The sequence below is a fragment of the Dasypus novemcinctus genome, chromosome 4, assembly GCF_030445035.2.
Source record: "Dasypus novemcinctus isolate mDasNov1 chromosome 4, mDasNov1.1.hap2, whole genome shotgun sequence".
Lineage (NCBI taxonomy): Eukaryota > Metazoa > Chordata > Mammalia > Cingulata > Dasypodidae > Dasypus > Dasypus novemcinctus.
Window position 1 is genome coordinate 96699500 of NC_080676.1, and position 14935 is coordinate 96714434.

The 14935-nt window shown below is 36.4% G+C and overlaps 1 protein-coding gene across 10 annotated transcripts in view; it reads left to right on the top strand.

Moving 5' to 3' along the window:
* CBLB (Cbl proto-oncogene B) overlaps nucleotides 1–10496 on the top strand; it is a 189005-nt gene extending 178509 nt beyond the window's left edge. For all 10 annotated transcript variants that reach the window (XM_004460195.5, XM_004460196.4, XM_023589318.2 and 7 more), the window contains one exon: nucleotides 7018–10496. In XM_004460195.5, coding sequence (XP_004460252.1) covers nucleotides 7018–7277 — 260 coding nt within the window. In that variant the 3' untranslated portion in view covers nucleotides 7278–10496. The remainder of the gene's footprint in view (nucleotides 1–7017) is intronic.
* The last annotated feature ends 4439 nt before the right edge of the window (nucleotides 10497–14935 follow it).

The window sequence follows — 14935 nt, forward strand, 5'->3', positions numbered from 1 at the left end:
CCTTTCTTTTGGTAGTGCCTTTTGCTTTTTAGAGCACCTTTTTATTCATTATGTAATTAAATGAGCACTGCTAGCCTACCCAATATTTTTATTGCCTTGCATTTTGCTTATAAAGTTTGTATTATGAGAGGAATGCCCTCAAAACTGCTTCATGGAAAAGAAAAAAAATCAGGCTGATTTCTTTGATCAGTCAGTACAATAAATTGATGCAAAATTTATTCAATCTCAAACTTATTTTTCCTGATCAAATAAGGTAAATGAGGGAAGTCCCTTTGTACACTGAAAGGGTATGTTCTCTTTGTTTCTCCATTAAGGGAAGAAATTTAGAATTAATATAAGCACCAAACTGTTCATTTTAATAGCTGATTTAGAGCTACAGTGCAGTGTCCCAATGCCAACCATCAAGTCAAAGAATGTACCATTTTACTAAATACAACACACATTCATAACCAGTAACAATGAATTGTTTCTTTACTTCATCAAGGATGCTTTCCCTGACCACAATATCTAAAGGAACTCCTCCCGCTTTCTGCAGTCACTTTCTATCCCTTGTTCAGCACCTGTCACTGTCTGAAATTCCATTATTGATTCTTTTGTGTACTGTAGAGTATTAATCTTTGAAGACAAGGATATTGCTTGGTTCATTGTTGAATCCTCAAGTTGTCAGAACTAGTGCCAAGCATACGTTTCTTGGATAGGTGGGTGAGTAGAAGGAAAGAAAGAAGTAAAGTATGCAAGGAGGGAGAAGAAAGGAAGGGAGGAAGATAGGATGATATGCATCTTAAATGAACACACCTTTTTTTAGCAATATGAGCAGTATTTTGTCTCATAATTGTAAACATCAGTTTTTCTCATGTAGCTCTGTCTTATTTCAAGATCATTGTGTTTCTTTTTTAACTCAAACATCAGTCACAGACTTGTTAACAGTGATAGCCATACATTCTGTGACTTCTGAATCAGGATAATTAAGAGACTGTTTTGAGAATTACATGGTAGTTCTTATATACTCAGAGCAAGCATGGGAGAAGCAAAATCCTCTAAAGTTTTATAGGTTTTCATTCTTGGATATAACTCAGGAAAACAGAAAATTTAATTACCTTTTTAAATTTTGATACGTTTTCTCAGTAGTTTCCTTCTCATCATTAAAATTTTCAGGTTTCTCTATGGTAGCCATTGAAACCTTGCAGTTCCAGTTGAAAGGGTAGATTGGAATTAAAACTCTGAAAGTCAAGAAGGAAAGACAATATATGGCAGCCTCTATATAATAGAAGGAAGAAAGTTCGTTAAGGGAAATAAAGTTAAGATACAACTTTAAGAAAGTACTATGAATAATTTAAAATAATATATTCAATAGCACCAACTCTGGATTAAAAGACACGTATATGCAAGTTATGGGGTTTGTTGTGGCCAATACATTCTATTTTTCACAGCTTCTTTACATCTTGCTCAGTAAAATGTGGGTGTTTTAGAACCCAGAGGAACATTATTCATCCATATGATTGCAAGTGGTATGAATTCCAGTTATCACAGTAGAAGTTTTAAGAAAAAACTTTTGAGTCACAAACCTTGTTGAAATATCCCCAAATAGGCATGTACCAGCTTTTACTTGCTTGATAAAATCACCCTGATTATCACTGTGAAAGCTTCGACTGGCAGTAACATCAAATATAGCTCCCTGCTCCCAAATCTCTCTGTAAAAAATACAGTCAACCCAGAGAAAATGAAATACTTTATTTCCAACAGGATGTTTTTTTCACATGCAGCTCACGGGGCTACCAGGGTGTCTGATAGTTAATTTCCCACCCGAGGAGTAACTAGGCTTGCCTTCTGGATTAGGTCTTTCTATCAAAACCTTGAGAATGGATGCTTATGTGGTTTTAGGATTCTAATAGCCCCTATTTTGCAGTAACAAAAGTGCCTTTACTAAGACCTTTTTTAAGGTGACTAAATGAAGATTCTGATAGGCTTTCTGTTTCTTATAAATTCAATTTCCCTTGTCTTTTATGGCAATCTAAAACATTGATAGTGATTTATTTTTGTTTAAGCTTTCTGGGAAAGAACCTTTCTGAAGAATTCAAAAATACCATTTCTTCCTTAGCCTGTTAGCTAAAGAGGATGTGTGAACACACATGTATGTCTTCATATATGAAGAGCCTTCCAAATCTTATTCCTACCAAAGGGAATATTATTTTCTTAGGTTGTTTAAATGTGATAATTAATATTTAATGAGATGAATATTTTATAACAATTACTAAATTGGAAATGACTTAAGATTTTACCAACCTGTTGTAAATTCACATATACCTGTATATAGGATAAACATTTTGACTCAAATCTGCTTATTTCTTCACGTGGGTGTATTTACATTGGTTCCAAGTCTATACTACCTTTGTGTGAGTTTTAATACATTTTCCAATTTGCCTTTCTCTTGCTATAATATTACAAGATATATGTTACATTGCAAATACTGTTCTTAAAAATCCCAGGGAATCTAAAAGGCATACGCCAATGAAGCTTATGGACTAGCTCTTAAGAAGATTTTTCATATTCTTAATGTTTATAATGCAGTCCATGGCAACACTTGAAAACATTATTGGAATTTTAGTACATGACCTGTATTAAATGTTTTTGTGACAATAGACGATATTATTGCCAAATACACAGACTTGAAAAAGGAGATCTTATTAGAAAAGGATTTCATTGCAGTATTACTTTCCTTTACCAGCTTAAAGGAAAACTGAAGGAATGTTGAATGCATTTCACATTAGGAACAAATATTCTAGAGTTATCTCAATAAGATGTCAATTAGAAATCAAGGGTTCCCATCACACAAGGGTTGGAGTTGTGCACTGTTATTATTGGCAAGATGTTTTAAGGTAAATTATGTGTTTTTAAGGTTTTGTTTTGAGTTGCAACAAAGGAATTATAGTGCTTAGAAGTTTACTGCAATTCAACTACCTAGAATGCTTCTCCTTAATAACAGCTTCAGTTTTTCAAAGTTCAGAACCTGGCATTTTATTTCTTGCAAATCTACTTTCACTGGCCTAATGTAGTTCCTTTATAACCAATTTTTAGATAGATTCAGAAAATTGTATGTTATAACCTGAGCCTTAACTATCATAATTATCTACAGCAATATATGTAAGAATTTTTAATTTAATTTTAACAGTGAAAACTGGTTGCTACATTGCACCTTTTATGATTAAACTCTTGTGTCAGTGACTGTAATTCATGTTTATGGCATAAATTAGTTCCAGAATTCATTGATCCACCTTCTAGTAGAATTATAAACATAATGATGATGTGTTTGATATTTCTTTTATATCTTCATCAGTTTAACTTATTTTCTTCTAATTCTCTCAGATACTGTTGTAATGGATAATACCAATGATGAGAGTCTTGAGGTCTTTCCCAAATCTTGCCACCAAATTATTAAGCAATTTTAGAGGTTATGTCTTAGATCATATAAAATAATCACTTACTGTGTACATATGTACATAATAAAGCACATAATAAATGCCATGCTAAGTATTTTAAATATAGATGTATGGATGATTTTAACATATATTTATGTTTTATATGTTAACATATACATATTTCATGTATTTACATGTATAATATAGATATAATTTTATTCTTTACAATCCCTCTGAAGTGAGTACTAGTAATGTCATTTTATAGAAGACGGTAAGACAAAGAAAAGTTTAGTGATCTATCCAAGGCCCTACAGCAAGTAATTATCAGTATAGTAGAATTTTAGCCAGTGCTGTCTTTTGTCAGTAAGCTGTGAACTCATTTTTTTTTTAATGTGTAAAAAACATTGAGGTTGTTATTCCATTAGTATCCAAGCCAAAATTAAATTTTAAAAAATCATATCTGTATTAAAACTGGGTTTCTTAAGTTGCTCAAAGATAGACTCAAATACGTATAATAAAGGAAGAGTAGTGATGCCAGTGAGTTGGAGGGTATTCAAAATAATAAAATTGTACTAGATTTTTAAAAACTTGGATTCTGATCATTTTTGCCTGACCTTAGACAAGTCACTCACTATGGATTTTCTATGCTTTTCCTATTGGTAAAATCATTCTCTGGTCTAAGTCATAGATCCTTGCATAGCTCAGGCCTGTGCAGGGGCACCGAGGCTATTTTGCTTCTTTTTTGTCCTAATTATGAAAACAGTACATGTACATTGGAGAAAAATAGAATTATAGAAAAAATAAAAAAGGAAAGAAGTCATGTGTAACCCTATCATCAGTATATTTCAAATATATTTTGTAAGCCAAAAATACCTGTTCCAGAACCAGAGACATTCACCACTCTAGGTAAAGGTCTTTGACTTCTTCTCTCAAGCACACACTCTCTCTCTCTATGTATGAATGTATATGCAGTTTTCTCTGCTAACTTTGACTTCCTAAAGTTTCCAAGCAAAGAATTGGTTTCTCCTAAATAAAATTAATTATCTACAAATTATATTGCATTTTGCTAACATTCACCATAACAGCCTTGCAGAGTGAATAGATTTCTTGCTTGTTTTTCCTGATGCTGGGTGCCGTCTTTTCAGTGTCATCTACCAAGATCAAAGATACATATGCTTATTAAACCTAAAAGTTCTAAATCTCAAGACTTCATTGCTTCTTGTACTTATTTCCATATGTCCATGAAAGCCATAGTAACTTTCCCTCTGCCCTGGCATACATAGATTTTCTTGAAAAACGTTACTGATGGGAAAGCGGATGTGGCTCAAATGATAGAGCATCCGCCTACCATATGGGAGGTCCAGGGTTCAAACCCAGGGCCTCCTGGCCCGTGTGGTGAGCTGGCCCACACGTGGCACTGCCACATACAAGAAGTGTGCCCCGCATTATGCGTAAAAAGTGCAGCCCACCCAGGAGTGGCACCACACACACGGAGAGCTGACACAGCAAGATGATGCAACAAAAAGACACAGATCCCCGGTGCCGCCAAGAATGCAAGCGGACACAGAAGAACACACAGCAAATGGATACAGAGAACAGACAATGAGGGGGGTAGGGGAAGAGGAGAGAAATAAATAATAAAATGAATCTTTAAAAAAAAAAATTACTGATGTACCTGTGCCCTTTCAGTATTTTGGACAGAAATAAAATAATGATTTAAGGAACACTCTTAGACAGTTACCAGTAGAATATCCAGAACTGTGCTTTTCACACATAAAAGTATCTCAGGACAGGCAAGATTTAGATTTATGAATTCTGTGGTAATTGATAAGAGTAAATGAAAGGTTGCTAAAAATTTTAATTTATTGAAAGTGATTAAAATCCAACTATAAATGTATTGTCCATCTTTGCATGACATAATGGAAAACACAGTAGAAAAATAAATGGAATCTCAAAACAGGAAAATATGCAAGTTAGCAGACCATGATAATTGGGATATTTAATAACAGATGCATGGAACAGAATAAACTTTAGCAAGAAGCAGAAATAAATGTGTTGATGTATTTAAGTATACTTTAATATGCTATATCTACAGCTATAATATTCTTTTAAAAGTGGACATTATCCTGTAAGAAAGGAAAAATTAAAACTGTTACCCACTTTGGTATTGAACCAGAAATTTGCATCCTTATATTTAATGTGATTGTCTCTATCTTGTTAGAATTATAAATAGTATTATTCTTGTTACAAAAGTTACTTTCTCATGGAAAAATAGCATCAGATCTTTAGTAAAAGAAAAATATGAAATGGAGTAGTACATCAATTTTTTTTTATGATTTAAATTTTATTATTGAAAATATCAGCTTAACAAACTTAGATCTAGTGCAATGAATGACCCACTCCTATGGTCAATCTAAAAGAGACGAGGAAGGACAGAAAGGGAATACTAGTCTAGAGGCATTTGGATTCTAATCTAACTTCACCATTTACTTTACTTTGTCCTTGAATTTGTCATTTGTCATTTGTCAATATTGATGTCTATATAGTGTTAACCCCATAAATGTTTCATGACTAAATTTTGACAATTTATATTTTAATCTTTTTTAAGTCTTTAATTTTGAAACAAAGACCCAAACATAGACATATGGAAATCCATTACGAAAGTGACCTTTCAAGTTAGCTAGCCCTTGCCCTAGGGATCCGAATGGAATTGTGACTTGTAATTTATTTTCTTTTCTTTTAATAAGATTGTTCTCCATTCATAGGCACCAGTGTCGTTTGTTTCACTTTGAGATATGATTATCATCAGGGGACTTACCTGAAAACTAAATATATTATTCTCCACTCTTTAATGTTTCTGTCAGGTTTGCTTTTTCTCGAGTGGAACTGCCTACTGAATTCAGCATCACTGAGATCTGGTTAAAGTTGTTTGAGTGAAGCACCGAGTTTACTTCTGTTCAACCTATTGACTAACAGGAGAGTCAAAACAGCTGCTTTTTTTTTTTTTTTTTTAATTTTTCCCTCTAGCATAACTTCAAAGTATTATTAACTTGAAAAAACAAACAGGAGAGCCTACACAAGCCCACAAAGGCTCTTTCTCAGAGCAGTTCTTTGACTTGGGGTAGTATGGAAGACCTGTTGGGGATGCTCTGCCATGAATGCTGTGAGCTGTGAACATAGTTTCCTCTGCATTAGAAACCTAAGAGTGTTCCTCTAGGGAGCAATCAGCCAAAGCTATTGTCATAAGAGAGAATAAGCTGTATTGCCAAACAAAGTGAAAGCCTTCCTTTCTTCAGACAGGTGTTTTGTTCTTTGTTTTGTATATCTTTTACGTCACATAGCTTGAAAAAAAAGGTGAAATTGGGAACAAAATAGTTATATTCTCTGTAGAATTACCAACACATTCTACCTCAGTTTTCTAATGGTCAAAATTGGAATGATTACCTGTCCTGTAATAATATGTAAAAAGGAAAGGAAGTTATTTATAAAAGGTAGTGAAAAAGTAGCATTGTCATTTAAAATAATGAGAAATAATATGTTATAATGTCTTTATTTTTATCTTACTGTTTAAGTGATGTTTCTCTTTTAAAAATCTACACAGATGGTTCACAAGCACCAGCCAGACCCCCTAAACCACGGCCCCGCAGGACTGCACCAGAAATTCACCACAGAAAACCCCATGGGCCTGAGGCAGCATTGGAAAATGTCGATGCAAAAATTGCAAAACTCATGGGAGAGGGTTATGCCTTTGAAGAGGTGAAGAGAGCCTTAGAAATAGCTCAGAATAATGTCGAAGTGGCCCGTAGCATCCTCCGAGAATTTGCCTTCCCCCCTCCAGTCTCCCCACGTCTAAATCTATAGCAGCCAGGACTGTGTCTACACCAAAATTTAAAGCAATCGATGAATATTCCAGGAGTATGGAAAGGAGAGCAGAAGTGAGTCTGGATTCAGGAGAGAAGGAGTCTCCTCATCTGGCATCTTGAGAAGAGGCATAGGGATGCAGCTTCCAGGAAGATAGCTGCTTGCTCAGGATGTCGGCGGCTGCGGCTTCCTTATTTTTGCTAGCCATACTTTTAAATCAGGGTTGAACTGACAAAAATAATTTAAAGACGTTTACTTCCCTTGAACTTTGAATCTGTGAAATGCTTTTCCTTGTTTACAAGTTGTCAAAGTTGCAGTTTTATTTTTGTTTCTGTTTTTTTGATATCCGTACTGTGTTCATGACAGACCCTTTGTTAGAGTGGTCAGGTCTGCTGTAACATTTCCCACCTTCTCCCTGCTGTCCTCGTCAGCAGCTAAATCACGTATTCATTTTGATCTCAACCCAGCCCCCTAACCCCCACCCAGAGGTCCAATTTCATTTCTCCTGCTTACAAGGATGCTTTAAAGGTTCTGATTTTCAACTTATCAAACTAATGCAAAAAAAGGTGTGGCCTTCACTACTGAGTCTTTTTCTATGGAAACCATTTGTTGAGAGATGGAGAAAATCTGAATGTATGAAGCGTTTGTTGTGGCTTCCCCTTTTTAGTGTGTTTGTGACCTTTAATTTTCCATATTCCCATCTTTGTCATCCCAGGGGTGTCATGACTCTGCAAAAATCTGAAATATTAGAATGCAACTACTGCATACGTGGGAGACATGCACGTGCATATAGGAAATGCTGTAATGAAGTTATATATAAAAAGGACACCTGTTATTATGTCTTCAGTACTTTGGGGCTTAGTTAATTAGGGCCTTTTCCCTGATTCTTGATAGTCTTCGGATAAAAGTATGGTCATACCTTTCCCAGAGTGGAGTAGAGTTCATTTCCTATTTGAATGATTACCCTTTGGTTCTTAACAGCTTCAGGGGCCAGTCCATATTTTGATGGAAACGTTAAATCTTTGATGCACTGTTAAAATGCTAATGCTACTGTAGCAAAGATTTTTGCAAAGTTGTTAGGAATTTTCTATTTGCAATCAAATTAGAGTTCATATATAATTTGTAGATCTCATTCATTGTTCTATCCAATTAGGTGAAAGAAACTAATATAGCTTGCCATTTTTGCCAAATGGTGGCTGGTTCTTTAGAAACTTTGTTATTAATTTAATAAATCTCCCAATATTTATTGAGCATCTACGATGTGCTCAGTACTGTTAGGCACTGTGTTTTCAAAGCATAAACTGTCACAAGCTAATTCCAATATAATGTTTTATTATTCTTTATCTGCGTTTTTTATGGCATAGTCTCTCTAATGGAATAAGCCTGTAAGTTTTCAACACGAGCATTTGAATTTTCTAGCAATTTGCTTTTTTTTGTTCCTAATGAGAAGTTGTGGCGAAATGAGACAAAACCATCACTGCTTAAAATGAACCCACAGAAGGCTTTCTAAATATGGACTAATTGTGGGTCTGTGCATGTTTCTGCCACTCCTTTCTTAACCCATGCATAGTGTGATATATAAAAAGATGCATCAGATAGTGGACCTTTCTTCAGGACTTAAAAGGACAAAACCAAACATCTAGTATAAGTTCAGAGAAAAATGCACACCCAATGGAAACAAATGTAAGACTTACGTAGACTGCCAGAATCTATGTGGGGAAGAAATTAATGCATTCCTTTGCAAAGTGGCACGTGCTCTTACTTTAAAGTTTGGCTTTCGTGATATGAGCTGGTACTTAAGGAGTCATAGGCCTTGGATAGTTTGTGCTCTTATTTGAATTTCTCCAGGTGATTCTGAGCTGGTTTTATCCCTGGAAGGGAAGTTTTAATTTGCCTTAGGTGTTCTTCCTGTAAGTAAGTATATCAGTGCAGTTTTTTACACTTTTTAAGATCACATTGTCTAATTCTTCATTGCTGTATGAACTCCATGTTATGTCATCATTTTCCACTTGTTTTTCAGCTTTAGGTGTCCTGCTGGAATAGCACTGTACATTTCGGCCTATTCTTGTCTTACTGATCAGAGGTACAATGTAAAAGCTAAAAGTTGCCACTTCATTGTGATAACATCCCCTATAGATTAGTGAGTGATGTTAAATAGGAATGTTAGAAAACATGGTGCATTTTCATTCAAACTATATTCAAACAATATGTGAAAATTTCCATGGAAATTTAAGAAGGTGAGATTGAGGAAGATACCATAAATTCAGACCTGAGATTTGAAGAAGAAAAAGTCTGTTTTGCAAAGAAAATTTACTAACCTCCATCAAATTATCTCTGTGTCCTGTACTCAGTAGCAACCATTACTTTTGTCATTAAAAAAGAATGTATTCAAAACTTAAAAAGATTGAAATGGAAAGAGGGAAACATTCTATCAAAACACTGTCATAATAAATCCATTGATGCCTATTACACAAGAATTACAGAACTCAAAAAAATTTTTGAGGAAATAAACCAAAATACTTTTTTTTTTTCATTAGAAAAGTGACTACCCATTAATCATTGGAAATTATCTAAATGTTGTTTCACTGTGATCCAAGAACTTAGACATTCTTCCTGTTTCTCAAAACTTGATAGTAATAATTTGTAAATCAATGACCATAATTAAATCATGGCCAACACTAAAACCCCCTTCCCAAAACATGTTCTGGGTATAGGGCTTATTTTAAAGGATATAACTCAGTATTTCACACGCCAAGAACACTTGCAAAGATTTCTTGATAATGTGAATTTTTTTACTTTTCAGTTCCAGAAGCATTTCCTATAGTTTGGACATTTTTTTTCCTCTTAGCATTTCAACTTGAAGCTTTAATTTGCACTGAATTATCTAACCCGGTTAAATTTTAGTTTCTCTCCTAAGCTGACAGATTTGGAAGCAAATTACCATATGTTTAAAGCAATACAGGTACTGCCTGTAGACCTGGAATTGTAGTGCTTCTAGGAAAAGTTTCTAGAAAAAGACAGCAATAGAGTGAAGGGTTTAATTCCGGATTACTATTTTATTGTTTTTTTATATGCCTTTTAAAAACTTTGTTTAAAGTGGCAAAATAGTTGTGTTTAATTAATTTATATTTTATCCATTCTTTTTCAGTTCTGGTTATTATGTAACCAAGTCCATAATCCGTTCTTTTAAAGTATTTTATAAAATGAATGTTAACAAAATGCTGAGTTGGTACTTTGTTTTTCAAGTGAACAGACTTTTTTTTTTAAGATTTATTTCTCTCCCCTTCCCTCCCTCGCCCCCCACCCCAATTGTCTGTTCTCTGTGTCCATTTGCTACTTGTTCTTCTTTTTGTCCGCTTCTGTTGTTAGCGCACGGGAACCTGGATTTCTTTTTGTTGCGTCATCTTGCTGAGTCAGCTCTCTGTGTGGGCGGCGCCATTCCTGGGCAGGCTGCACTTTCTTTCGTGCTGGGTGGCTCTCCTTACGGGGGGCACTCCTTGCACGTGGGGCTCCCCTACATAGGGGTTAAGCGCATCAGCACTGCTCATGGGCCAGCTCCACACGTGTCAAGGAGGCCCAGGGTTTGAACCATGGACCTCCCATGTGGTAGACGGATGCCCTAACCACTGAGCCAAGTCCGGTTCCCTGAACACAGACATTTCTTACAAAGCATTTCTATACTGTAATTTTCTTCATGTTTATAAGCACATTAGTCCAAAGACATTTGATTTAAGAGCTAAATGGACAAAGTGGTACAAAGTACCCATCCCTGATGATTTAGTTATTAAATACCAAAAGGTTGTCATTTTAAAATAGACCCATAGATAAGCTACTCATATGTCAAAGAACTGAATGATATAGTTTGTATTTAAGGTTCAAAGTAAGAATTACCATATCTGGGAAAGGCTGAAGGTCTTACAGGTGATGTACCATATGACTGATAAAATATCTACAGTAACATCAGCTGTTTAAATTATTGATTTGTCTTATTTTTTAATGGCCAGTGTATAGTGAGAAGAGAGCAATAAAGATAAAAATAATAATAATAATGTTCTTATACTAAGCAGAATATTGGGGTGTGGAAAGAACCATACATACTGCTCATATTTCCCCAAAGCACACAGTTAAGTGGGAGATACTCATATGCCAAACAATAAATGCTGTGAAATTACATGCCTATGGTAAGTGCTTAAGAACTAACTTTTCTGGGCCCTTATACTAAGTGCAAGGAACTTAGTATTAAATAATTTAATCCTTTCAATAACCCTGCCTCTACCAGGACTGTGGAAGGAGAATAGGGAGTAGGGAGTGACAAGTTATTTCACATAAAGTGTGACAGGTGATAAGGCTAAATGGCTTTATTTTCAGGCCAAAAGAATGCAAGATATTTATCTTATTTTTTGTAAGTAAGAAATCAAGAGATGAAACCTTTCAACTAGGAATAATTCACAAGAGGAAACATTTGCTATTTAGGCAAAGACAAGAAGTGCCATGGGGCCCAAGGAACACAGGAGAAGCAGCTAGAAAGGGGTTTTAGTTCCCTAGCTGCTAAAACAAATCCCATACCATGGGCTGGCTTAACGGGAATTTACTGGCTTACAGTTTCAGAGGCTAGAAGACGTGCTTCCTCTGGGGTGTCTTCCAGCTAGCTGGCAATCTTGGGGCCCCTTGGCCTTGCAGTCACATGACAGTGCACATGGTGGTGTCTTCTTTCGCTTCCCCGTTCTGTTGACTTCCAACTTTTGACTACTCATCGCTGCTTCACCCATGTAGTTTCCTTTGCTAATTGTAAGGACTCAAGGCAATTTGGATTAAAGTCCATCCTCATTCAGTTTGGGGACCCCTTAATTAATCCTTAAAGGACCTGTTTACAAATGAGGTCACGCACAGGACGAGGGGATGGGACCTGAACATGCCTTCTGTGGGGACGCGGTACAATCCCCAACAGAGGGTGTATTGCTGCCAAATGGTAAAGGCCACGCAGGCCACTCTTAAGATCCTGGGAACTGTAGGATTAGGAATTATTGGAGGTCAATGACAATCATGAAAATAGGCAGTAGCCTCTCGACAGAAATTGGGCTGTCCCTGTAAGTGATTGCCTGTCAAAATGAAAAGGAGGCAATAGTCTAGAAGAAAATTTAATTATGGCTCTCCATTCCCCCTTTTTTGTTTTGTTTAGAGTTTATCCTTAATTATCTATTTTTGCTTCTTTTTTCTCCATACTGCCTCTACCTTCTTTTGGATCTGAATTATAATTCCCCTAGAATTATAATAGCCCATAATTGGGTTCCATACCTCTAGTGAAATTCAGAATGACGTTTATGAAATTCAAATCCAATGTTACTCTTCTATATAAAACTCTTGGTCTTTTACATTGGGAATTCCATTTCTATATATATCTCTCCCTGCACCTCCCTTCTTCACTTGTGCTGTGCTTTCAAGCAACCAGATGTGCTCCATGTCTTGATAAATCTTACTCCTGAAAATTTCCCTTTTTCCAGCCTGGCAACTCTTATTTAGTCTTCAAACTATCACTCAAGCATTGCTTTGTGAAGCATTTTCTGTCCTCTCCTACAAGTTAAATAGAACATGCCATCTGTCATGTCCCACATGGCACCAGTATTATAATACTTAACATGGTTTTGTGGTTACTTCATTCCATGTATGTCCCCAGCTAAACTGAACTTCAGGAGAAGTGTGTTGAATTTATGTATTGTAAGTTACTAATAAAAAGGCCAACACAGTATGCAAGAAAGTGTTTTGAATAAATGAGCAATTGTGTTCTTGAGGAACCAGTAGTGAAAATGGGTGCCACGTGCTACCTTATGTGGTTTGCTGTCTCTTTGCTTTGATCCTGCTTTCTTCACCTACAGAAGTCTTAAACTAAAAGTTACACTAGACTAATTTCTAATGTGATTAAAATAGATGCTGTAGTTTTCAATCACTATTTGAATGGGGAGCAAAATGATAACAAAAGTCAGATTCACAAAGGAAATGCTAGGAGATTTAGAAAGTTACCTTTTGATGCAACAAAAAGAAACAGATTCCTGGTGCTGCTGATAAGGATAGAAGCCATCACAGAAGAACACACAGCGAATGGACACAGCAGACAACTGGGAGGGGGGAGGGGGAAGGGAGAGAAATAAATAAATTTTTTTAAAAAAGATTGCCAATAAAAGTAGGAAGTAGAAAGATTGGCTCACACCACTAAAAAAAAAAAAAGAAAAGTTATCTTTTAAAGCTCAAATCTATTTTTTCATAACTTTAGAGGAATGAATATTTTTTAAAAAGAGCTTATGACAGGGAAGCAGATGTCGCTCAACTGATAAGAGTGTCCGTCTACCATATGGAGGGTCCAGGGTTTGATCCCCAGGGTCTCCTGAGCCGTGTGGTGAGCTAGCCCATATGCAGTGCTGCCGTGCGCAAGGAGTGCTGTTCCACACAAGGGTGCCCCCGCATAGGGGTGCCCCACATGCAAGGTGTGCGTCCCGTAAGGAGAGCTGCCCCATGTGAAAAAAGTGCAGCCCACCCAAGAGTGGTGCTGCACACACGGAGAGCTGACGCAGCAAGATGATGCAACAAAAAGAGACACAGTTTCCCGGTGCCCCCCGAGAATGTAAGCGGATGCGGAAGAACACACAGAGAGCAGACAATTGCCGGGGGGGTGGGCGGGGGAGAAGCTTATACAAACAGGTTGTCCATTTGAGAGAATACTACTCACAAATTCTCCTAGCAATAGTAATGGTTATGAATGCAGACTCTAGAGCCAGGCTGCCTGGGACCAATTTCTACCTCTGCCAAACATCTAGGGTCAATTTCCACCTCTGTCACTTCCAAGCTGTATGACCTTGAACAAGTGTACTAACCTCTCTGTGCTTTAGTTGCCTCATTTGTAAAGCTGGTATAACAGCCATCCTTACAGTAAAGGTGTAATAGAAGGTTTCAATGAGTTAAACAGATGAAAGCATTTACAACAGTGTCTGGTACTTAATGCTCAGTAAGTGTCAGTTCTCACTGCTACCTACCTACCCAAGGAACTTAACCCACATTACATCTCCCAGAATCTCCAAAGTAGGCAGCAAAAAGAAGAATGTCTGATTTGTCTTATTCACATTGCAAGGGGTTAGTCTGTCAGTCTTTAGATGGCAATCAAGATAGTTACAGTTAAACTGAGGACATGTGAAACCTTGGTGGTGTCTGGTTATACTTCTTGCCAGGTAATTGGAGAGTTGGAATTTGAACATGGACCCTTTACTACCTTCCAGTGCATTGAAGTTAGAGATGGTCAGTTGGCTGCACCACCAAAGCCAGTCTGGGTTCCTGGAGAGCTGCCTTCTCCACTGACAATCACCTAGACCAAATATTCAGAAACTCTATTTTATTGAGTAATAGATGAAAGACTTTTTTTTTTTCAGTTTAAATTCAGGTTCAAATGCGGAAACTAATTTTATCTTTGGCATTTGGAGAGAAATGGCATAATTGGTTGCCCCTTTAGTTCTCTCATACCAGATGTAACAGGATGTTGAAGAGAACTTTTCCTTTTTCCCTGAAATTGATGCTAAACTAAAGTCCCAGAGTAAAAACAGATGGTAAGTGCCTCTGCATTCTAAATATCCTCAGAGTAAACCTCTGCAGGACCTATTAAGAGGCTGATGGCA